A 27,530-nucleotide genomic window follows, 5' to 3' on the forward strand; every position below is an offset into this window, starting at 1 on the left:
TAAATAAAAACGTCAATGTCAGCGTTTGACTCTCGGTCACATTGACTGCAGTCGACCCTTGTAGACGAAATTTCGGCTGCAAGCAAGTTGATCACGACTGCACGCACGTTAACTGCAGACATGCCGTCTACCTATACATGTGGCAACCTATGTCATGTGCCTTAGGGTGCACACATAGACATAAAACTCGAAGGTCACTACTGATGATTTCGGCCAAAGTGTGTGCTATACAAGATAAAATGACATCACAAACCCTTGCTTCCCTATTGTGTCTAGTAGGCCAAAAAATTTAAATGTTAATTCAAATTTCAATGCCATCTAGCGGTATAACTGGATTAGTTTTAGCGACATTCCAAATTTAAACACCTAATAAACATTTTAGACATGTAAAGTTTTCCACCATATATCGCACTCCACAGAAATCTAGATAAATTTGCCTATTTATATCGATTTTTGTGTTGTACTCTCAGTGGTAAATTGAATGAAGGAGATAAAGTGAAGGAATAAACTACTTTGATTTTAAACGGATTATATAACACAATATTTCAGTATACATATATTTATTACATTTATACATACATATATAGCATGCATTTATTCATAATTATTTATGTATTTTTAAGATTTTTGCGTGTGTTAAAAGTAATTTTGACGTACGATCACGTGTGGCTTTTTTACGATTATACTATTGTACGATTTATCCGTATATATTTACTGGTAAAAGTTTATTTGTAAGTAACGTCTAAATATTGCAAATTTGAAATGAAAAGGAAATTATTTTATCACTTAACTGTAACTGCCTCCGAGGCCGAACGGTTGCCACACTGGACTGCCACGCAGAGGTCCCCGGATACGATTCCCGGGGTAGGAGAAATATTTATAAGGGTTACAATTATTTCTCTAGTGAGTTTGGATATAATTTCCTAGTGCGGGGCTTTAAAACATACAAGAACACATAACCTACATACAGTGGCGGATTTGCAGTCTTGGCCGCCCTAGGCTCCAGGACATGTAGTCAGTACCAGCCGCCCCTTTCTCAGCACTCAACATATATTGGTAAACTACATAATGAATTCACTATATTGCCAACTTTTATCGAAATCGATTCAGAAATTTAGTTAACTATAACAGCTGCTAGTTTTTAATATTTTCGTAGGTTTCAGATTTATATAAAACATTTAAAGCCGTTTTTTCACGATTGGCCGCCTCTAAAATCTGGCGGCCCTAGATCCGGGCCTACCGGGACTTAAGACAAATCCGCCACAACGTAATATAAATACAAAAAAACATACAGTCGAATCGATGTCCTCCTTTTTTGAAGTCAGTTAAAAATCAGGTTTTTGTGATCCAATTTTGGTGATTCTTTTTTGTTGAAAAGAGGGTACCTCAGCAGTGGTCTCATTTAAATTTGAATAAAATGTTGTGAATTTAGGGGATGAATCCTGTTTCGCGTCCAATCCGGTAACCGATTTCAATAAAACTTGGCAAATAGATGTAATTCCACGCACTTTGGAGGTCGGTTTTTTTATGGACTAAATATTTGGCAATCAAAATTTATTATTTGTTATTATTATTTCGAAGTAGATAAAAACTAATGGTTTTATATTGAACAACCCAATATCAATAATTAAAATACATGATTTAGATTAGGTTGAATGGTTTAATTTACGAGGCGTGTTTTTTAAATAAGTGCCGTTTTGAAATACAAAAAGATAGGTCAACTATTCGTAACAATTTTAATATTATACATGAACCGGCACATAATTTCCGTCAATACTAAGGCACTTATCGTATTGTACACACGCCAGCACATCAAGCTACACATTGACGTATCTTGTTCCGTTGCACTGGAGGCGATTTTCGAACAAAAATGTGTAGTCTGATGTGCCGTTGTCCGTACAACCAGCTTTTGAAACCCGTCATCATAGACGTCTGCGACCCGATTTGACCACCACCGCAACACGACCGTTTTGACACCATCATCGTCATCGTGGCATGACCACGTGATTGTCACTGTACGTTAGATCTGAACAATATGGAGGGTGATCAAGTTGTCCGTTTCAACGATCATTCCATCGCTTATAAAGTTTTGTCCATACACTTCACAGATCTGACATTGACTTTCAATTGCTTTCACACCTCACTGCGCTGCAGTGGCCGAATTTGAAAATGGCACTTACTTTAAAAACACGCCTGACATAATATTATTTTGGAATGACAAACATATCATGACCTACATAGAATATAAAATGGACATAATGACGTTCTGTACGTCATATCTCTGTTACATCCATTTGTTTAAATAACTGATATAATCATTTATTGCGCATCAATTAAGCGAACGTACTTTAAGGCTTTGGAGAGCGTGCAGGCTGCGCGGGAGTGAAACGGACTGGGGCAGCGACGCGATCATAATCCCCGTGTCGCTCTTCGTCAACGCACGCGCACTTGATACCGCGGCCGGTATAAAAACCCACGCGCCCTTGCGCTGTGCCATTTCAGTTACAAACTTTATACAAATAACTTAAAAAAATGGACGTCATTCTAAGGCACGAGCATGACACGAGCGAAGTTCTTGTCGCGAAAGGAGTGGCCATGGCGGTCCTTTTCGTCTCCTCTTTGATTTGCGGCATAATCCCCATGCTGCTCGCGAAGAAATTTAAATGGGTACAACCTGATGATGCGACCGATCTCAAGACCAAAAATAAAGTGATAATAACCTTACTATCCTTCGGAGGAGGTGTCCTGCTCTCTGTCACCTTCATGCATCTGATACCCGAAGTCACTAAGAATGTGGAGTCCTTGGAATGTGAGTCTTTTTTATTACTTCTTTTTGTAGTGTTCTTGGTAAATTTACTACCTTTATTAACAAACCTTCAATAGTCTAATTAATAACTAAAATAATGCTTGAAATAAAATTACTATTAAATGCACGTATTACTCGATCACAAAACTATTCCAACTATTTACATTACGGAATTTATATTGCGAAAACAAACATTATTTTTTGCTCTATTCGTTACAGTAAACATTGCTTAATTGGTGGGTGACAACGTTATTTATATTGTTAGCAAACGAGCAGTAGTCACAGAAATTGACAATTTTTGTTTTTACACGGCACCAATTTATATTCCTTAGAATAAACTAGTTCGTGTAGTAATGTACATACATAAATTGGCATGTTCACCTTCGACTCTACTTGGTTAAGGTTCCGGAGATAGAATTTCTGTCTTGTAATTAGTGTTAACTACACACTTGCTTTTGCTGTTAAAGATTCCTGAACTCAAGTGTACTTTATATTTATTAAATTATATAAAAATCGACGAAAACTTGTCGGTATATAAAGTAACATACATACCAAGGAATGTGCATTTCACTTTTTTTGTGTGAAACGAATCAACGAATCAATGACAACCAGTTGTTACTGAAACGGTCATACAATTTAGTAGATAGATCGATAGATACATTCAATAAACTTTATAAAACTGATATTACATCGTAAATTGACCGGTTAATATTTTATTTACTAAAGTCATTAGACATAATTCATTGTTACTGATAATGATACTGTAATTTCCGGGAAAATAGCTGAAAATTAAGGTTACAGTGATACCATAACTATTGTTGTTTATTTATTTTATATAGATAGAATAGACAGAAAAAAACACAAACCCGCCAGTTGCAAAATCCGTAAATGTTGTGTTGTAAATAGATATCGTTGGTTGTGAAGCGATTATTTTTCCTGCATTTATCTTTGTATTAATTTCCTCGCAAATGTTATGGAAAACAATATGTAACACGGGCGGTACAGAAATTTCTAATAGACTCGTTCGTAATTCCTTATGTACCGCCTTTAATACACTATGTATTAAAAATCTCTACACGTAAGAGTATTACTTTCTATTTAGTTACATTGAAATGTTTGTCACATTGCTTCAAATTAAAAAGTGCCTGTATTCTAAAAGTAAAGGGTTTGTCCTTCACAGTCCTTCTATATATGTATATATGAAGACTTTGATGGCAGAATGGTTAGCACTATGGGCGCTAGATAAGGAGATCCCGGGTTCAAGTCCCGGTAGGAGAAACGAGCTTTTCTAAATCGGTCCCAGTTTGGCTGTTCTGGGATAACTTAATTTCGTAGCTCGTGTAATCGTGTACTCAACATCGAATCTATTAATTACGTTGGTGCTAATTATTATTTTGGGTGACAACATTACATTCTCGCTTGTTCCACAGCCTAAAAGATTCAATTACATAAAATGTGATGATTTTTATACAATGTCAAATGGCTTTGATAGATTCCGCACAACAGTGAAAGTGTTGAATCCACCATTCACAAAAGTATATAGTAAAATTGAAGATCACTGATCACTGTACGATGTGAAATACGATTCCTAAAGATTTTCACGATACAAAAAAAACACAAACTTACCTCGAAGTTTTACAAGAAAACCGCTATATTCAATAGGTACATCACATATATTTATAATTTTTTTTTTGTTATATGTATTTTTTTAATTTAATTTTTATATAACTGAGCTAAATTGAACACGTCTATTATACGATATACATTTTTCAAGTGGCTTTAATTTCGATTGTAAATAAATAAATTGTGAAATAAAGCCAGCGTCCCTGCCACTCGACCCGTGCAGTAGAATCAATTCAGTATCGACTCTTAAGTGTATTGTGTGAAAATTTGAAAATTGTTACCGACTTCAAAAAAGGAAGAGGTTCTCAATGCGACTGTATTTTTTTTAATGTGTGTTTACACAGTTACTCAGACAGTCGTTGGAAAGGGTACCTTAGTCCCATACAAACTTGAAGAAAATAATCCACCTCCATGGGTGGCAATTAGGGGATAAATCTGGTTTATTGGATTTCACCCACTTTCCGTAAACGTCAATAAAACTTGGTAAATAGTGTGAATTTCAAATTGTTAAGGAAAAAAATATTCCACCTCTAAGCGTGGCAAACTAGGGGATGAATGACTTTTGAGGTCGGTTTTTTAGTACTCTGTACTGAGATTATTCTGAATTCTCCTTTTTTGAAGCCGGTTAAAAATAGGGCATATACACAAACAAGTTAACCAGTCTATTGGCCGATATCTACTCTTCTGTGCCTTAAATGATTATACTTAAGATAAAGCAATTAAGCTTTGAGAATTCGTTATAGGTATTTTGTCAAATGCTAATACACCGATAATATATTTATACATAGTATATATTATAATATTATAAGTGGATAATCATTTATGAATTATCAGGCGGTATTAGCCAAGTTATTATCGCCCAATCGTTATATGTAATATATAAATACCTAAGTTTATTCTCCTAAGCCATATTTAGCTGGTTTACGCGAATATATTTATGGGCAAAAAAGGAAGAAGTTCTAGAGATTTTAATAATGTTTCAAATAATCTAATATTTTATTAAATAATTAATAAAGTTTTACAAATTAATAATGTTTTATAACTTAATAACGTTTCAAATTTAATTTCATTCTGTAACGAAGCTTAGTGCGGGGTCTGCTGTCAACTTGTGCCGTTTGTGCTTTGTAAGAAAAAAAAATCGACTGTGTTTTGTTTTAATATATGTTACCATTGACTTACAATTATATGTTACGCGATAACTCCGGCGGCATTTGTGAACCGCATTTGATGATTTTTTTTTTTTGTTGAAAAGAGGGTACCGCAGTATTGGTCCCATTTAAATTTGAAGAAAATATTCCACCTCTAAGGGTGGCAAACTAGCGGATGAATTCGGTTTCGCGCACTTTCCGGTAACCGATTTCAAGAAAACTTGGCAAATAGATAAAACTCCACGAAATTTCTAGGTCGGTTTTTTTAGTACTCTATAGTGAGATTATGGACTTTATATTATACTAGCGTATTTAGCACGCGCTAAATTTTATTGTGAATAAGACACTGAGTTTCCGATTGGTTAATCTAATCGGTTAATGAAATTGGCCGGTGCACGATTCGTCGCCTTTGTGCGCTAGAGACGCCTTAATTTTAACCGACTTCAAAAAAAAGTGGAGGTTCGCAATTCGACAAAATTTTTTTTGTGCATGTTACGCCATTACTCCGACATTTGTGAACCGATTTCGATGAATTTATTTTTTTGTTGGAAAGGGGTATCCCCTTTCCCTCAATAGTGATATCATTCAAACTTGAAGAAAATATTCTACCTCTAAGGGTAGCAAATTGGGGGATGAAACCAGTTTATTGGACTTACCCACCTTCCGTTAACCGAATTTAATAAAACTTGGCAAATAATTTCGCTCACTTTTAAGGTGGATTCTTTTATTATAAAAAGTTATTAATCAACTTCTTTACATATTAAGGCGGCTTTCCATGGTCCATGATTTTACCGATCACTTCGCATGAACCCATGCAGCATGAGAATAGACTCGTTTATGATAACGCGGAGATCAATTTGTAGCGAAAAATTGGTGATGAGTTGCAAAGAATTGTCCTTCTGTATTGGTTAAATTATTAATATAAAATGAGCCAGATTTCGTTCCGTTGTTTGGCTGTTGGTGGTCGTCGGCCATGTGAGGAAATCTGTAAAATCACGGTCCGTGAGAGACAGTCTTCATGCATTTTTAAAATCGGCTGTTATTCCAGAAAACTATTGATATGATATACTTATTTCAAAGTAGAGATATTCATGCACTTAAAGCCAGCTCTACTAATATGATTTTGACTATAAATTTTCCACAAGCCTTCAAAAACTTTAGTAGACATATTATGTATAGGTCGTGTATCAATCTGCTTAAATGTAAAGTCCAGCGGCCGTAGCATGGCAGTATATCGCATGCTATATTATATTTATTTCAGTTGATACAGCTAGCAACATGCCATTTTTTTATAGGTAAGATACCGCACTAAAGTCGTTCGCTCTTTTGTTTATTTGGTAATGAACTATTGTTATACATTTTGAAGTACAAGGATAACGGTATGAAATTTCGTATATCTTTATGGTTTAATCATCGCCGCGACAATGATGAAACTACAAAATTTTTAGTAAGCCGGGTTTTTGTTTAGTTGCGTGCATGCGCCGCAAAAAAATGTGACGTCCCGGTGCTCGTCATGTTAACTATTGTGATAAAGTTTTAAAATGTCGGTCTTATCACCCAAATTTGACAGCTAAATATGGATATAACAGTTTTATCGCGGTGGCATGCTACAGGGCCTGATGGTGTCACGAAATCCAGCATTGAAATGAATTGCAATATAATGGACTCTATATAGTCCACAGTAACTTACATAGTACCTTCTACGTTATCTTGCGTGTAATATAGAGATTTGTATCGTACATAAACATTAGAACGCGTAGCATGCTTTTTCAAGGTTGGGTTTTGTTACTCCGGATCTCCGCTCATACACGGCATTGTAAGGAACACGTTCTTTAGAACATCTAAACACGTATTAATTAATCAAAATATTTCACAAACAAACATTGAGGTTAGAGCTTAACAGGTTTATTTACAGGTACCATGGTCACGGCTGACTGTGGAACCTATAAGAAGTCAGGAACGTAGAAAAAAAAATGTACGCGATAAAAATTCCAAAAATAGTTTCATTTTAAATGTACAGCAATCGCAATAACCTAAGACCTCGATAATATTCAAAACTTGAGATGAAAAATCAAGATGAAAGTGTTCTAGATACAAGAATATTCGAAACTTCTTATTATCATATTTGAAGCTCTGAACATTTAAATAATTTAAAATATGAGAAACGTATACCAACGGACTCCTACGTATTTTTTTACTATACAAACTTTTATGAACAACAATTCTTTTATAAATACTTTCTTAAAATGGATGCCAGGCATCCTTGGACAACCTCGCACTGTTGCCCTTTTGTGTCTATAGATACAACAACATTAAGTTTCAAGGTGCGATTTCGGTGCTCCGATTTAAAGCGAGCGAGCGAGCGGCCGCGTGGTCTCTATACAAAGTCATTATCTAACAAACGGTTGCGCAAGTGCACCGGCCGGCTGAACGAGAGTGTGCCAGTGTCCGACTTCGGCACAGCCTCGCACATCTGTCTTTGTTTGCTTTAGATATTGTCGGATATCGATGCGACACAAACAGCTGTTCAAAATTGTGTTACAAAATTGACTCATTTATTTATGAAACGTATTTACTTATCATGTATTTGAACACGTGCCTAATAATGATAATATTTCTAGCACTAAATTACTTAGTAGCAGTAACAGTATACAGCTCCTTGTTCCCCAGAGTTCGTTCACGGCCACCTTACCTATTTCTGCCACCTACCAGCAATGTTAGCATTACTGCGTTCCATTTTTGGAGGATAAGAGTGCTGGTGAAATTACAGGCACATGGGACTTTTCAACGTCTCAGGTTGACGGGCACAGTGGCAGTGCCCTTCAGATCTTTACGAAGGAAGTTTTTAAAGGTCTGAGCGGCACTGCAACCCATAGACAGGCGTGTCGCTTACGACTAGGCGCACGACTTGTTCCTCCAGCCTCTTTGCACCATTGTAAAAAACTGTCGAGTACATTTTCCAAAAATCCATTAAGGGTCTATCACAGACATATATCTAGGGGTGTATACTACCTAAGCTCGATTTAAAAATTTTCCCGTACTAATACGGTTCATTTTGCTCTGGTCGAACGGCACAGACACAAACGAAATTAAAGCCATTTGAAAAACGTGTATCGTATACTAAACGTGTTCTATTTCATTCACTTAATATAAAGTGTTATTGTATGTGTTTTTTTTTCTATCATGAAAATTAGGAAACGTATTGTCACACCGTATATGTATCAGTGCATATCCTCAATTGTACTTTATATTTTTTCCAAACACATTGATTCAACACTTTCGCTGTTATGTGGAATCAATCAAAGCCGTTTGAGGTTCTATAGACTCTTAATTCAAAGTTATCTTTTCACATTGATTAACTTATCGCACCAATGGTTGGAGTTTTGTTGCTATCGCCGAAATGGCTGAACGGATTGTTATGAAGATGAATAAATAGTGTTTATCCTAACACTCATAAGGCACTTTTTACTCTGTAAGATAAAAAGTCTCAGGCAGACTACATTATGAAGTACGTAGAGTTCATCGACAAAAAATTTAAAATTAGCACCTACATCTACTTTTATGTACTTTAGATATCCGTTGTCCGCGTTTGAGGTGAATGAATCATACAGCGAAGGTGAATTCTATTTATATTGATTCGGAAATACGTTTTTTACGAAAGTAAAAGTACTTATTTATTGCCTACAAAATCGTTACGCAACATTTTCAGACAGCAAGAGCAAAAAGAAAACAATGAAGATAGGATATTACGTTTTAACAAAATAAATCGCATAGGATTTTCCAAGCAAATATTAACTTTGTTAAATTGCAATGTAAACAGAATTCCTAATAGTAAACTCTGTACACATAACAACGAAAGTAGTAAATAAAACAACTTCTTCATAAACTTAATTTGTGTTTATCCGACCAGATCCGGATGGTCGGGCGACCGGACGTGCAGACATGCGGTGTGGATACAACAGTCATTAACTAACTGATTATTAATTCAATGAAGTGCAACAGTAGCGCGTACGCGTTCCAACGCAAAGTATACACTCGTTAAGAGTAGTGAATTATTAGTATAAAAATACAATAAAATCTTACAAACTAAAGCTAGGACAAAATTTAATTAACATAATTAGATCCCCTGTGACAGGGTGCCAAACAGACAACTTTCCCTTTTATTAAACTAAGCTAATACGTTGGGCCTAAGCTAAGCTAATAAGGTAGCCTTGGGGGTCTCGGATGGTATGGTAATTTTCTGAATATTAAATGAAACAATTTTTTTCGGCTCATGCTCAGTCAGCCGTGACCATAGGACCTGTAAAGTGCCCGAAGCGTTTGTTTGTTTGAAAAAACAAATATACTCGATATAGATACGAAAAAATTGTTTCATTTTTGGATAAGACTTTTTTATCGATAACATAACGCAAGCCCCGTGTGCCCGTAATTAGCACTGTAAACAGCCGTTACCCTTCAAAGCCGAAATACAGTAATGCTCACATTACTACTTGGCGACTGAAATAGGTAAAGTGGCACTTTCCAGGACGAAATCGTTCACAAGAAGCTCTACTGCTACTATAATGATTTTGTAACAGGAAAAGTCACTGAAACCCCACGTTCAACAGTTTCGAATTCGAACAGCACAGTGTTTTATAAGCACCAATTTTGTGACATGCCCTTTTTCATGTGTGGCTGAATACCCGTAATAAGTGATAAATGGAAAGATTTTAAATATTGAGAGAGTTTTTTATAAAGATTTAAGTTAAAATATCGGATATTGCAAGCGACATAGTCAGTTCGATTTTTTAAGTATTGTGTTACTTATGTTTTGTGGAAAAATAAGTCTTTTTATTTATTTAATAATCACATTAAAAATTTTACGTAATACAAAGTGTTGTAAGGGTTCAAAACGAAGCCCTCTCGACAGTCTACTCTAGCCTAACTACTATTATTGAATTCATTTACGAGTATCTTTACACTGCGGTTAATATGTTCCCTCCATTCAATAGGATGCATTCCTAGCAGTTGCTATGAGGAAAAAGTAGAAATTAAGCGGGCGATTCCTCTACATGTACTATCTGATGGCGCATGGGAATATCCGTGTACAAGATAGGTATATCAGTATTTATGTGGTCTGTGGGTATACCTACTGGTAAATTCTGGCACATTAATATTTCACAGTTTTTCATCGAAGTTTGCGACGCGTCTGAACACTTATAAATACTGTTTTACTTTAAAAATATCGATACATGATTAACAATCAGCTGAATATAGAGTGGAAAGTTTACCAATTTGTTAACCGACTTTAAAAAAGGAGGAGGTTCTCAATTCGACTGTCTTTTTGTGCTTATGTCACGCGATGACTCCCACATTTGTGAACGGATTTCGATGGTTCTTTTTTGTTGTAAAGAAAATAAATATTCCACATCTAAGGCTTAAAAATTTGGTAATAAATAAACTGGTTATTGGGATTCATCCACTTTTCGCTAACCGATTTCAAAACCTTGGCAAATAGATGTAGAACCCCAAACTATTGAGTCGATTTTTTAAATAAAAATGTTATAATTGTTTTATGTCTTTAGTCAACTCGCTTAAATATACATGCCGAAAATGAATCTGAAACTCGTTTTTCCATATCGCAGTGATGTTAATGGTTAAAACGTTGTGAAGGGATGCTTCTCTTTTCATTAAAACCAATTATAAGTAAGTACCTTGTATGAAGTATTGCCGTTTCTTTGCAATTTTCGATTTTTTAATACTATTTTTTTTATTTTGTTTTCACGTATGATAACACTATGGCTAAGACTTATAAAACGAACTCAGTCTGTCTTCGCCAAAACTGAAATTGTAACTAAGCAAATTTTGCATATTTTTAAAACGACCTTGCTTATATTTTAGCAAGAAATTACGAAGTAAACTCAATTTTAAATTGAATTGTCACTTAAACTGAGGCAAAGTTCGTTTTGTAAATACGAAAAACTTGCTTATCTTAGCTTAGTCGAAGTCAAAGTTCGTTTTATAAATCTTAGCCTACGTTACAAATTCTCAAATAGTAACCTTTTAAAACAATATTATTTTAACCTTACACTGACTTTTCGTACCATGTCGCGCTTAAAGTAAGCTTATTATAATGTTAAAACTATGATGTTTTATTGGCAGCTTTGTGACTATTCTTTCACTCAGTTCGTTCTATGACGCGACTTTAACTTTTTACCATGTCAAATTTAGCATTCCCAAAAAAAAAGTTATTCCGACGCTATGGAAACAATATTATTTTCGAATTTATTGTCTAAGTACTTATTTTAAGTTATGTTGAACTTATTTATTTAGATAAATCTCTTCAATATTTCGTTTATTTTTTTATGTAATAGTACGTAGGAAATAATTTTCGTTAAATAAAAATACGCGGTGTTTATTTCGTAAAATTATAATAGCGACAACTATACCCTCCTTGGCGACACTAACAGGTGACACTAGACTATAATTCCGAATTCACAACGCAACTATCAAGACCCAGCTTGTTTTATTTATTTTTCTTCATGAAAATGCGGAAAAATAATTATAAACAACGTAATTTTAATAGATTTTATCATTACATACTTTTGTTTTTTTAACAGTTAATATTCCCTGAATGTAAATAACATTAAGTACTTAAACATTATACTACGTTAAGACGATTCGGAACATCAAAAAAAGAAAGAGACGGCGTCATATAGTTCATATAGCGTTATTTCTTTCCTATTATTAGTAAGGAATAGACAATATTGGCAAATCGTTAATTCTTTCAATCACTTTAGCAATAATATTAGGGGTTAAAGTATGAAATTGCCGTTTTATTGCAATAGGTTCCTTGAATTTTCATAGAATCTTCATGATTTGAGGTTTTCGAATGAAACTTTTTTCAAATGGTTTCTGTAATTTTTTTTTATTTTTATTTGAAACATTTGAATATCGACTTTCAATTGTTTTTGTTATTCAATTTAGACAAGAAAGATGGATACTGCGAAAATTCGAGTGATTTTTGAATATGAGTTCCGACGCGGAACTAACGCGGCAGAAACAGCCCGCAATATCAATGCTGCGTTTGGAGAGGGGTCTACTAATGAACGCACCGTGCGATTTTGGTTTAAACGCTTTCGTGATGGAAATTTCGACTTAAAGAACGAGTCACGAGGAAGACCGCCCACACAGGTGAATAACGATGAATTAAGAGAGATAGTGGAAGCCGATCCTAGTCAAACTACCCAGGAATTAGCGGCATGGTTTAACGTTACCTTACCCACAATATTGAGTCACTTGCGTCAAATCAATAAAATAAAAAAATACGAAAAATGGGTGCCTCATGATTTGACTGATCTGCAGAAAGAAACGCGTGTTGAAACTTGTGTTGCCTTGTTGAACCGGTACAGAAATGAAGGAATATTGGATCGAATTGTAACATGTGATGAAAAGTGGATTCTTCATGATAACCAGAAAAGAAAAATGCAATGGCTGACCCCAGGTCAAATGCCACAACAGTGTCCTAAAGCAAAACTTACCAATAAAAAGGTAATGGTAACTGTTTGGTGGTCTCAGCATGGTGTTATTCACTATAGTTTTCTCCGATCTGGTCAAGCAATAACGGCAGATGTCTATTGTGCCGAACTCCGAACCATGTTGACAAAACTAGCAGTAAAACAGCCCCGACTCATGAATCGATCTTCACCATTATTGCTCCACGACAACGCGAGACCTCACACAGCACGAGAAACCATTTTGACCCTTCAGGAACTGCAGTTAGAAACCATTCGTCATCCTCCGTATTCACCAGACCTTGCTCCAACGGACTACCATTTTTTTCGTGATTTGGACAATTATCTACGTGACAAGAAGTTTTCTTCCCAGGAGGCAGTACAAAATGCTTTCACACAGTTTGTGCAGTCTAGATCGTCGGAGTTCTATCGCAAAGGCGTTAATAACCTTCCCATTAGATGGCAGCAATGTATAGATAATAATGGCAACTATTTTGATTAAATAAATTTGTTAAAAATTTAAAAAATAAACAATTTAGATTTTCAGTACAAATCGGCAATTTCATACTTTAACCCCTATTACATTACTTGATTGACAGGTTTGTCATGGTACGAATATGAGTAATGTTATAATAAGCTTATTTTAAAATTACATTGAAATAAGATTGTTTTTTATAAAGGTTATGGTAGACCCCCTGTTTATAGTTTGACGGTATAGGTTTATGTTTAATTGAGCAACAAGTATGTATCTACAAAAGAGTAGTAATACCGTTGAAACTTTGCTTTTGTGGCAGGGTATTTACGTAGCTGTAGTAGTATTTACACAATCTCGCAAAATTACCCATTTCACTTAAAATGTATAATAGATGACTACAGTAACTTGAATGAAAACTTTGCCCAGTCATAAATATATAGATTTATATGTACAACTACCTATGAATGTAGTTATATTTACTGGCAATTATACGTTTATTTGTTACATAGTACGAACTAGACATTGTTTTAATAAACAATGTGTAGTTCATTACGTGAAATGAATAAGTATTATAAATATGAATGAATATACCTGTTTAGGTAGGTGTGTAACTTAAACTCAGAAATGAAGTCATAAAAAGAGAATGTCGCTCTGAAGTATAGCATGTATTTCTACAAGTGAATGTAAGTGACAAAATATAGTTACATATTCCTCCATCAAACTCGTATCGGTTTCTTTTTATTTGCATGAATTAATTACTTTTATTTTATGACATTACTGCGTTCTGGTTTTGAAGAGCGCGTTTGCATCCGATTCGTATTGCAAATCTAGAAACCGAGGGTCTACTTCGAATGTGGTTTGTACAGTACACTAAGTCCGTTTCGAACCCGAGAATACGAACATCTCTTGTACACTTGTGTAGAGATAAAATGATCCGTGTGACATTGCGGATCGTTATTTCTCGAATTCGGAACTGACTGTACCTACTACGCAAACGCTCTAAATCCGTTTCGAATCCGAGAAAATACGAATATGGCACCTAGAGATAAAATGACTCTTCGGACACCTGTGACATATCGGACCGTCATTTCTTGGATTCGGAACTGGGCGTCTACTCTTGATCTCCGTCCGACATCCGTCCGAAACAATTACTGTCAAACAAGTAATATTCGACAAAATTAAAAGACAAGTATCAAGTATGAAGCTCCATTCGCATCACGCGTCTTTTCATTTGGTCAAGTATTCCTTATTTGGCAGTAATTGTTTCGGACGGATGTAGGACGGAGATCGAGAGTAGACTCCCTGATACGAATCGAATGTAGTGCGCAAACGCTCTGTTGTGAAACTATAGGTTCATGGGACTTGTTAATTTTATGTCTCACAGTAACGGATGCATTAGCAGCGCCCCTCGGGTCTTAGGGTCGTATTCCAGAATTCTACTTAATCAAGTCAGGACTTGAGTATTGCTGTGAGCACTGAAAATCATGCTCAAGTCCTTGCCCTTAGGGTCGTATTTCCAGTGCTTGAAATCATACTCAAGTCTGCTCAAATCCTGACTTGATCATTGAGTAGAGTTCTGGAATACGACCCTTAGCGATTTAAAACTCTGTGTGGCATTGCAACGTACTTGTAGACGTGCCGCTTACCACCAGGAACGTGACCCATTCGTCCCGTCACTTAATATTATAAAAAAATATATTTGTACATTAAATTTATAGTGAAATTACTTCTAGTTTTTTAAATTTTTATTGAATTGACATTCAATTATTTTTTTGTGAAATTATTCCACTAGTTTGTTATAATTGTTAATACAAAGATCGAACACTCAGAAAAAATTCCTTCCAGTACCAGACGCTATACCAACTAAACCACGGAACGAACCAGCGGACCTCACGAATTTTTCTATGTGCTTTTTGCAGATCTTTGGTTATGGTTTTAAATGTATGAAAAAAATTTAAATTCATCGACTGCAACATCAATGTGCGTACCAAATCTATAATTTTTAGGTTAGTCAGCCAACGACCTCACGCGAATGAAAGAATATTTACAATGAATCATAATGGCGTGATAAACTCAACGTCCACATGTACGTAGTTTTCATATTACATAGATAATGCTTCGACCAAGATTTTATGAATTTAATTGTACAATTGTCCTGTTGTCTATAAGAAAAATATTTTCATCATGTAAACCATAGTTTCACAAACTTTTATTTTATATAATATCAAGTCACGGGATGAACAAGTCGTGCGCCTGATCGTAAGCTACACGCCTTTGGCTCACCTTTGGCCAAGCTGCCTTATAAATTAATTCCTCTACTCGACAACCTAATGCCCAGATGCATTGCAATTTTGGCACCAGTTAGTAATCCATTAAGGACCAATTTTTAATCAAATTTACTTAAAAGCGTAACTCCTTGTGAAAGAGTTCTTCCATGGAAGGCCACCGTACCTATTTCTGCCGCCAAGCAGTAATGTGAGCATTAAGTATTTATGTACTATGCTTTTATTTCGCTTTATTTGGTAATTGTTTATGTAAACGTATTCTTTTGCCTTACGCCCATTTTTCTTACGTATGCTTAAAGGTAGAAGCGTGAGTGCCAGGGATCCCGAGTTCAACTTGCAACAAAATCAATTTGTAACTGCCTTTAGTACCAAACGGTCACCGTGCTGGTCTGCCACGCAGAGGTCCAAAGTTCGACTACTAAGCGAAATACTTGTATGGCCTACATTTATTTATCTCGAAAGTTTGGGTGTAATTTGTGCGTGTGGCCTTGGCACCCGCGATACGGGTTTTCCCTAGTACAGGGCTGTGTGTGCGTTATTATTATTATTATATTATTACTGCTAATGAAACACATCTCAATTAATATTGGTTACAAAAGAAAATCTAAATTAAATAATGTATATTATTGTAACTTTTTCTCTGATCTGTGTGTTCTGTCTGTGCAGTGGTTTTTTTTTTCCTCTGGTACTCATAGTACAGGGAATTCCCTACTTTGAGACCGTATTTATTATTGCAGTGCATGAATTAACTTCGAATATGGTCTGTTACGTCGATGCTAATGCGATACATTACTCACCAGCGCGGGCGCATCCGTGACGAGGAAACGCAACAAGGGGCGTGGGAATTACCGCACATTGTTCATTAATATAATACTTTTAGTCTTGTACTAATGACTGGAGAAGCTGTGCCACGGCCCTAATGTAAATAAAAAAGTGGGGATCTTCTTTCTTTCTTCTCAGCTACGATACACTGTCATACATATATTTCAAAATATGCGGTTATTATATATATACTTAGTCTTTTTGTTTCTTATATCGTCATTAACACTTCACTTTGGCGCATATAAATGAGAGGTAACTACTCAGGAGAACGTCAAAACGTAGTCAACTTGCTAATAAATACGTATGAAATTTGCGCATACGCATAGCATTTAAGTGTTGAACGAATGTAATAGTCGTATAGTTGGACTGTTTAAGAACATACAACAGACACCGACATTCTGAATTATTGTCATAGAAAAACTTGAACTTTTGATACTATATCATATTACAGCTCTATAAATCATGCATGTATCTATAAATCATGCTATATATAATCAGGCATGATTATGATTTATGACTAATCGATGCGATACAGAGTGATTATTCAGGAGATGGCAAACTTTCTAATTATTTTAAATTTCTAATCAGGGTGTTATTTGGATGCATTACTTTAAGAATAGGTAAAAGCTAGTGGGTGAATATGAAGAAATGTGATGTGAAATCAGGCTGCAAAATTTATACATACAATTCAATTTTTGCATTTCAGTAACTTTGTGCTTTAAAATGCGAGTCTGAGAAAGTAAGACGACGTAATGATAGATATACAACTCATGCGGAAAACAAAATACTCAAACGTCAGCTACGATATGGAGAAGGTGGTGGTTCGAATCCAGCCGGATGGAATGAAGTTTTCTTTGTGTTCGATCTTTATCTTAGTAATTTAAATTTCCAACATTAAGTTTCTTTAATGTTTTCTTTTAATCAAAGTCACCATTCACATCAATACACATAGGGCGCACTATAAATTTCCGGAACTGGCTACTTACATAAACAATACTTAAAAAGTAATTACAACATTTGAAAATGGAACTCTTTGGCTGTAGAATACAGTTTCTTTCATCTGACTGTCACTTGTTTTTACATTGTGGCGTCATTTTAGAAATTCGTTTTCTACATCGCCATGGATTTAACTCGTGAAAATTTTCGTAGTATGATTTTCTACGACTTTAAGTGTAATTTAACAGCTCAGCGGAGCTTCTCTCGGCTTCAAACTTTTGGCGATGAAGCAACATGCAAGACGACTATTTATAGCTGGTTTGCAGAATTCAAACGCGGTCGTGTGAATCTCAGTGACGAATTTCGTGATGGTCGCCCGTCCACTGCTGTGAACAACAAAAACATGGATGCTGTGCGCCGTAAGATCAAAACAGACAGGCATGTGACATACTATGAGATTCGGGCATCTTTAGGCATAGGCATGAGTCAAATACAATCAATACTACACAAAGATTTAGGTGTGAAAAAGCTGTGCTCTGGGTGGATCCCACACAATTTGACTGAGGCTCAAAAAACGGATCGCGACATTTGGTGCAATGCCATGCTTGCCAGATTCAACGACGGGGTGTCAAATTTGATGTGGGACATAGTAACAGGTGACAAAACATGGTTTTATAGTTACGATCCCAAAACAAGAATAATATTTTGAGAAACAATAAATTCATTTCTGACCATTTAGTGCGCCCCAAGTATATCGATGAATCGCCTCTATACTAAAGATATGAAAGTCACGATACAAAAGCATAAATCGCATTTCAGAAAAAAAAATTTTCCATTTCGTTAGTGTACCGTCAGAGCGTCTCCTCAAAAACAGAATGTGTTCACATCACGTCATAATATGTATGTGTGTGAAGTATATAATATCTCGTAAAATCGCGTTATCCATCTTACCGAAAACGAAAAGTTGACCGTCAGATCTATGCCGTAAAAAGTCAAACTATTTAATAATCACGGCACATTACACTTGACAATATCTATTAGAAAACACGCTCCCGTACGCCAACGCCGTACCTTGCAACCCAATGCCCATGTCCATGAAATAAAATTTCTCAACCTCTAACAGATCTCTATAAAGAAACTTTCTAGCGGGCGGTGAGGTCAAATAGGCTTTCTATTGTTTTAATTACGTAAAAACATGGTGAGGTATCATTAGACAACATCTAAAACGTGACAATGTTAAACAATAAAATATTTTCCATTTCACGACAGACGTTAAGTGATAAAGCGGCTTAAGTTCGTAAGAAGGTCAAGAAATTAGAGAAACTAACCTCTCAAACAAAATTCTGATCTATCAGATACCGTCCTATGTAAAGTCTCTTACAAATGAAAATATGTCGCAGGAAAATAAAATACAAAAACGGAATGTGACTGTTTCCGCCCGGGATCGAACCGGGGACCTTGTGCGTGTGAAGCACACGTGATAACCGCTACACTACGGAAACTTAATAGTCTCCACTGAAATAGTGGTTCTATTAGTTAGGGCTGTCATTTAATTTAGTTATGCGGCATTGACTTACAATTTATGCGGGTAAATGATATTTCACTCACGCTTATTATGACGACTGCGTTTTTTTAATGTCCAAACTTCGGGGCTGTTCGAAATTTACGGAAGGTGACGATTGCATATCTAACTTATTTCGTTGTAATGTATTATTATCATGCTCAACAGTTAACTACTGTAATTATAATCTCAGTACAGAGTACTAAAAAAACCGACCTCAAAAGTCATTCATCCCCTAGTTTACCACCTTTTGAGGGTGGAATAATTTATGGGATCACAACCGAGGTACCCCCTTTCCAACAAAAAAAGAATCTTCAAAATCGGTTCACAAAGGCCGGAGTTATCGCGCAACGTAACAAAATAAACATACAGTCGAATTAAGAGCCTCCTCCTTTTTTGAAGTCCGTTAAAATTTAAATTAAAACAACTAAAGAATTAATAGTTCACTCACGAATTTTTATTGATATGTATGTGTACCTAAGTACACGCAAATGTTTTTCACTTAGCGTTGGTATTTACATTTTACAATATAGTAATGGTGAACTTATGTTAAAATTTTCCTGCTATTCGTGTTGCTCGAGACGTTACGAGTAAGGAATAGAAAATGAACTGCTGTTCAAGAGACTACGTAACTAGAAAGTCAATTGAACAATATCTTTCTTATATGTACATGAACTTGCAAGAAGAATATTAAGAGAACAATACAAGATATAGATACATTGACAAAGCTATAAATACTTGCTGGATCTAGACTCCAGGTTTTGTTATGAAAAAACTTAAAATTTCAACTCTCAGATAATATAATTTTAAGAGGTAAAAAAAATCCTTTGTTTATTTTGCATTGTTTTATTTTTTTTATTATGCAGATCACTAATAATGTGAATAACAAATTTAACTATACATATTTATTGCATAATACTCCGCGTCACGTCGAAAGATTTTTTCGCTAAATCATAATATTATATATTTAGATTCTAAGAGTTTCGTGGTTAATCACTACATGATTATCACTAACTACAGATTTCTTACTACGGCACAAGTTTTTTTTAATTTTCCCGGAATGGTCACTCGCTCCGTAGTCACGGGTTGAACTCATATCGTGGTAAGAAACCTGTAATTAGTGATAATATATTTAGCTTTTATGTACCACACAAATGGAATTATAAGAATAAAGAACCCCGATTACAAATCGATTGTCTATTAATTGGATATATCTGTGCGGTTTTGTGGTCAAATACTAATTAAATAAAATTAAACTTTTGACTTAATTAGACTCAATTTCTAAGAGACTCCACGAGAAAACATGGGTCTCTTTTATCGTAATCAATAAAATTGCGAAACTCCACCGTTACGCGACGGCCATTGACCAAGTAAGCAATGTTGTAGGTGTAAATTTACCTACTGATGAACCACAATCAGGAAGTCGGCACACAGACCTACTCACCACACTTTGTGTTAGTTTTGTTTGGTCGGAAGTGGCTCGGAAGTCGTGGCGAATTGGTTCACAAACAGTCACGGTCACTGACAATCTTACGTAACAGTTTACTATAGTGATTGTAAACTCCGAGTTGTTGAACTGAGATTTGAACGTTTTAAACAGTTGATTTCACGGTTATTTTCAATGTAGAGAGGAAAGTAGAGTAAATCGACTTTGTTTTAGTAGCAAAATTTAACTGCCTCTGTGGCCGAACGATTACCATGTCGGACTGCCACGCAGAGATCCTAGGTTCGATTCCTAGGCCGGGAGAAATATTGTATGACCTACATTCATTTATCTCGTATGGGTGTAATTTGTGATTGTCTATGTGTGTGTCCATGACGCGACACAGGGTTTCCCTAGTGCGGGGCTACGTTGAGTGTGAGCGTTATTAACATTTTGGCATATCGCACTGCTAATACAATAGTGTATTAACTCAATATATGAATTTATTCAGTATAGCTGAAAAACAAATTACTCAGTTCCCGTGAAAGATTATTATAATTTATGTGAAGGTTAAAATTTATTAGACGTCTGCACAATTTCCTACTTGCAAATTGCAAATAGAAGTATAGTATAAAAAATAAGTGAAATTTTTTTTTTATATTTTTGAGTAAGGAATGTTTTGTCCTGAAGTAGCTCACAAAACGTTTGTTTTGTTCTGGTTTAAGTAGATATATTTTAATGGTTTCTTACAATATTGTAATGACAATTTTATTGACATGTAGAGAAACAAATTTTACGTCCAGAAATGGTATAATCTTATGGTATAATTTCACAAATTTTAAGTTACAACACTATAGTAACAGTAGTCGCGATATATGAAGTTAGAAATAACAAGAAGCTATAAAAATCTTTTAAATAAATACCTACAAGTTTAGATGGCATAGCGCTGACAGAGTTTGCTAGGAGACGTCGGTCAAATCCGGCCGGATCGAAGGAATTTTTTCTAAGTGTTCGATCTTTGTATGAATAATGTCAATGATTAACAATTATAAAAAAGAACTAGTGGAGTAATTTCACAAAAAAATAATTGAATATCATGGTGGTGAAATATTCTGACATTCAATAAAAATGTAAGAACCTACTAGTCTATCATTTTTGTTTGTAGTCTATCATTTTTGTTTGGACCTATGGTCCCACGACCATAGGGCGTAGGCGTCCTCCAGTAATTAAGTGGGTTGGGGCTGTAGTTCTCACGCGGTCTCAATCCGGATCGGGAATTTTACACTCATCATTAAATAGTTGTGCACATGTGTGCAGATTTCCTCACCATGTTTTCCTTTACCGAAAAGCTCACGATAAATTTCAAATTAAATTTCGCGCATAAATTCTAAAAAACTCAGAAGTGGCAAGCCCGGACGCGATCCCACGGCCCTCTGCTTGAGAGGCGATAGGTCAAACCATTTGGCTACCACGACTCTATATTAAATAAACAGAATGTATTCATAAAAGAGAAAAATTATAATTGCAATTTTTATTTAAATTTTACCATTATATTTTTCGATGTGGTCGCTAATGTCAAACTAAATATATTAAAATAAAAGAAATTCCATGTAAATTAATACTAATTGATCCGAATTGTTAGAATCGAAATGAGTGGGCACGACAGTAGTGATGGGTTTCCACGACGCAGAGCTTTAAATCACAAAAATCTCAGAGACTCTGCCACTACCGCGCCCGTCTTTGCTTACTTACAATAAATCTAACTGTCTCCGTGGCCGAACGGTTACCATACCGGACTGCCACACAGAGGTCCCAGGTTCGATTCCCGGGCCAGGAGAAATATTTGTATAGCCTACATTTGTTTCTCTCATGAGTTTGGGTGTAATTTGTGGTTGTCTATATGTGTGCATTATTGTTAAAAAAAATCAAAGTAAATACTTCTAAGACCATGTAAGACTGTAAACGAATAATGGCGCGAGTTCAAGGACCAATCAAACCTGTTCTTGCTCAGGTGTTAATCTAACAATAATTGTGATAGGTATAGCCATTAACTATGTACAATATACCTATGTAATTATTTCGTAGGGTTGCCGTAGCATCTACATACGATGTATTGTATCGATGTATTTAATATATCGATATAGACATAGGTTCCCAAAGATTTTGGCTCACCGCCTACTTAGGCAAGATAAAAAAATTTCAACGCCTACCACCACAAAAAATAATTGAAAACACGTATTTATTATATTAATACAAAATATCAAAAGGTATACATAACATTAAGTAGTGTAGTATATACTATAGATAATTCAGTTTTTTTTTTTCAAATGATGTAGTACTCCCTGGACACCATCAGTGCCCCCCAATTGCTTCCGAGGTCCCTACCGCACTCCTCGTACTCTTCAGCGCCCACTGGGGGACGGTAGGGATCACTTTAGGAAACTATGATATAGACGATATGAAAACGTGACTTTCACTAAATAGTATCGTTGAGTACGGAATGCTATTTACTTTTTAATTCTCACGCTCTAAAAGTACGTCAATAGAACCGTACGTAGCGGGAGTAAAGTGCATCATTTAATCCCTCGGGAGTGAAAATACCTAGTTTTTTAATTTATTTCTAGTGACTTAGACAGAACCCAAACTATACTGTACAGTACTCGCTCTAGTTTGTACCAAAATGTAAAAGTTCAATAAGTGAAACAATATAATTACAACTAAAACAACACTTAAAGATAATCACATAAGCAATAAAGGATAATTGTAATTTAACATTATAGTAATTAACAAAAATAAATAAATCTACAGTTTTACGGAGAAAGCTGCGCTGCGGAAATTCAGTAAAAAAGTGTTTGTGTGTCGTTACGAAAATGTTACGTGTTATGATTGAATTTTTTTTTCTCGCATACGAAGTGACAAGTAAAGTTTTCACGTCATGACTCAAAGCCTATCCCGCCTATCCCATTTATAAATTCAAAATTTATCATCTAGGCCAACAATACGTGAGATTCTAAAATAAATATCCGATAATAATATAATAATTATAATAACTATCCTAGAAAACATTTACAATACAACACGCAGGCTCTACGACTGCGTCAAACTTACTGACAGGACAATTCACTTTATAGGCCAGATATAACTCTACAGGAAAAATAAATAAAGTTACTTACCTAATAGATATTGCAAAAAAAAAACTGAAACAAGATCAAGTAATTATTATTTGTAAATCAAAATAAAATAAAAGTTTTGAAAGTTAAGCAAACTAAAGTGAAATAATTACTTTTGTCGTGTCATAAATTTAAACTATAAACTTGACATACCTTTTTTGTCTCATTGTACAAAATTATTTATTGGAACTGAAGTAAATAAAGGGTATTTTTCGTGCCAATTTTCGCATGTGCTTTAATCATGCCTAATAATTTAGTCGAATATGCGGCTACTAGGTTACGCTCCTGGCCGAATATACTATTCGTTGCAACACTAATAATATTGTATCAGACAACCACACCAAGTAACTAATCTCTAATTACCATGTCTTACGAGCACTAGAGCAACTGAATTCACTCTAGGGTACCATCCGGAACAAACCGGGATTGTGCTATATTAAATGAAAGGAGTAGCCCTACTTCGATCAGTGACACGATCCCTATGAATATTAATAACATACTCCTAGCAACACATTACCTTAATGTATTCTACACGTGAATGACTAACGTAAAAAAAATATATTACTGTCAGAACATCGATTTATATTATATAAAACTTAATGGGCTATAAAACTCGAAAGTCGGTTTGACCATTCACGTTTCTTGGTTTTTCCTTATTAATAATGCTGAGTAATTTTGTGGTTTTGTTTCGTAGGTAACAATAGAATATTACAATTCATTATACTTTATGTATATTAGAGTAATAGGTGTAATAAAACATGTAATGTACAACATCTCTTATATAAAGAATCGTAAGCCCAAATTCCCAACCTATAAGCATATTATGTGCGATGAAATTTGATATATAAGTAAGTCGTTATTTATCTTTTGTTTTATAATATTTAGTGTAATTTCATGCTGTAATAATTGTAATGCTAAAGGTAAAATACACAAAATAAAGTAATTTATGAAAAAAACGAACCTAACCTATTCTTGTATCTACGATTACGTAGGAGAGACCGACATACGTCGTAACGGTGGCCATGAAACGCTTCAGAAGAGTAGGACTGAGACAAATACAGGTCAAAGACACTATAATAGCGCGTGTCACTCGCTGGCCCTTCACGGTTTAGGAACTTCATATATCTTTTAACGGTTGAACCTTCTCAGATCTGTTTTTTTTTCCTTTTTTTTATATGATACTAAGAGACGTCGCGAAGTCGTGCGCCTGATAGTAAACGACACTTCAAATCGTAAAAATCTGTGGGACACTATCTCTGCGCCCGTTATCCTGAGACATACATTGCCAAGTCTCACATGCCTGTTGCATCACCAGCACCCATACCCTTCAAAACTGGAACGCAGTAATTACATTACTGCTTGGCGGCAGGTTCAATAATAATAATATTTTGTATATTTTGCTTTGTGTTTCCCGGCTAGAAATTACCTGTACCATGGTTAGCTAAATAACATGTTATAAACACCAGTTCACGTGCATCACCCTATATTTTTAACTTGCAGCGTCTTTATTCTCCAAACCCGTTTGCAAAGCGGGGCGATCATGCAATAAGTTTATTGTTAATTCTATTTTTTTTAAGTTCCAGCAGACAAACAAGGAAACTTTCCATGTGATGGAAAGTGATAGCCGCCGCCTCTAGACATTATCACCAGTAGATTATTCAAGGTTAAGTTATAAATCGTACCCTTAGTGTCGCAGTTAAATGTATCATACGATAAAAGTACTTCTATCACATAAAAATCATAAAAATAATACGAACTACATGAAACTAATCATGTATAAGTGACATTATAGAATAAAAAAGTAATCGACTAATTTCGTTCATATAATCTTTAAACCTCTCTCTTGCAAAGTTGGCATTCCGCAGATGTGCGCTTATTACACCCAAAGTGCGAAATAAAAAAATAAAATTATATTAGTTACATTACACACCTATTATATGGAAAACCAAAAGCGTAGAAAGTTTGATGATATGATTCAAAATAGTCTCGTTATTATGTGTGGCGCATGCGCAAGCGTGCGGCACGTAGCTTTGTCGGGGCATTTAACGGCACTGCACTTTCTTTGCATAAACATCACATAAAAATACAAACTGTCAACGTGGTAAGAAAGTCCAAACAATAAAATTGTGTAGGACCGATTGAATCACTTTTTTTCAGTTTATTTTCCTGTTCTTTAGTATCCTGCTGACGAGCATCTTTGATGAGCACTTAAATATTATAATACTATTGAGTTCTTAGGTTTTCGCCATTGTTACACATAGGAAATGAAACTGTTTTTCCGTATTTAAATCGCGTATATTTGGTTTTTCAAACAAACCGACGTTTCGGGCCCTTTACAGGTCCCATGGTCACGGTTGACTTATAAAACTATTTCAATTTTATGGTTGTAAATACTATTTCAATCATTTTTGCATCCTCAATGGAAAAATGTGTAATACGTTATGTGTATCTGTTTTACCACATACATTTAGTTTTAAAATAGTCGTTATAACAATTTTTTGCAGTTAAGTCTATGTATCACCGGAGGTGTAATGATAGAGTAATATGTACTTCTATGTACAGCATCGAATACATTATATTGAGAACAGTCCATGCCTGGTCAGTTCAGCGTAATTCCTGGGGATCAAAGAAGCTAGAAAACATGGATATCGTTGCGGAGGGGCCGTTAAATTGTAAAACTAGAAATTTTTTTCCAAATTTTTTGCAGAAAAAAGTACAACCGTAGGAAAAATTTGGAAAATACATTCAGAAAAATATTATAGGTCGAAACCAAAGACTCCAAAGTATATAGATATCGTTGTTCGAAACTCTTTAAAGTGGTTTCTGCTTTGGTCGAGACTGGCATCAACGCACACGTTATCTTCAAAGAAAACCGCTTAGACTATTTTTTCCATCCTCTAAGGAAAACAGAGACCCAAATGTCACACAGACGCGGTCTCTATTGCGACCTTAAAGGATGGAAAAAAAATAAAGGAAATTGAAACTGTCAGTTAGCCTTTGGCTACAATTTTTTTTTTATATGGTGTCGTACTCCTACCTCTCTGGGTTTTTTCCCTAGGAATTTGCCAATAACCATTAGCCAAATGGTACTTTAACCTTTTCTTGATGATGTTTAAAGATACGCTTATACCTATTTAAAATAAAATTATAAATATTCTAGACTATAGCACCAAATAGTCTGTTACTTATTCAAGTCACGACTCGTTAAAGCTGTTTAAAAGCAGTGTTTGCCAATTGTGTTTATTAGTAAGCTAGATAAGTACAAAAACTTCGTTGATATGCTGGCTGTATAGCATCAACTAAAATGCAATAAAATGTGACATTATACGTCTTTTAAAGATATAAGTTGGGCAAAGTAAGTACCTTTATTGGAATTAAGATATTTTTCAATGAATGTACGAATATCAATCAGAACAAGCTCTCAAGTGTCACGCGATGTATCTAAAGGTGCCTACAGATTTGCTCGATTTTTATGACGATCGACACGTATCGATTTGCAAAAATACTTTTTTTTTAAAGCAAATAAGTGCACATTTGACCTCATCGTCGCTCATCGATGAGGTCGACGATGTAGCATACACGCTTAAATAGTGCCTTTTCACTCTTGCCTTGAAAAGGCCCAAGTTATAGCGTTCGGAGAACGAGTCTGCAGGCAGGAAATTCCACACCTTTGCCGTTCGCCATATAAATGTGGAAGCGAACCGCTTCGTGCGATACTTTGGTATGTCCACGAGATAGGCGTGGAACCCCATCCCACGTCTAGTCCCACGATGATGGAATGGGGAAAG

At 35.3% G+C, this 27,530-nt stretch overlaps 1 protein-coding gene and 1 non-coding gene across 2 annotated transcripts in view; one reads left to right on the forward strand and one right to left on the reverse strand.

Moving 5' to 3' along the window:
• Positions 1–2,412: 2,412 nt before the first annotated feature.
• Positions 2,413–27,530, forward strand: part of LOC113226539 (zinc transporter ZIP1-like) — a 45,750-nt gene continuing 20,632 nt past the window's right edge. The window contains exon 1 of the mRNA XM_026459193.1: positions 2,413–2,809. Within this exon, the coding sequence (XP_026314978.1) occupies positions 2,533–2,809 (277 nt within the window). The 5' untranslated portion in view covers positions 2,413–2,532. The remainder of the gene's footprint in view (positions 2,810–27,530) is intronic.
• On the reverse strand, positions 19,018–19,090 carry Trnav-cac. Its single transcript has one exon. It is a non-coding gene; the product is annotated as a tRNA-Val (tRNA).

This window comes from Hyposmocoma kahamanoa, unplaced genomic scaffold (assembly GCF_003589595.1).
Source record: "Hyposmocoma kahamanoa isolate Upper Pololo Valley unplaced genomic scaffold, ASM358959v1 192, whole genome shotgun sequence".
Lineage (NCBI taxonomy): Eukaryota > Metazoa > Arthropoda > Insecta > Lepidoptera > Cosmopterigidae > Hyposmocoma > Hyposmocoma kahamanoa.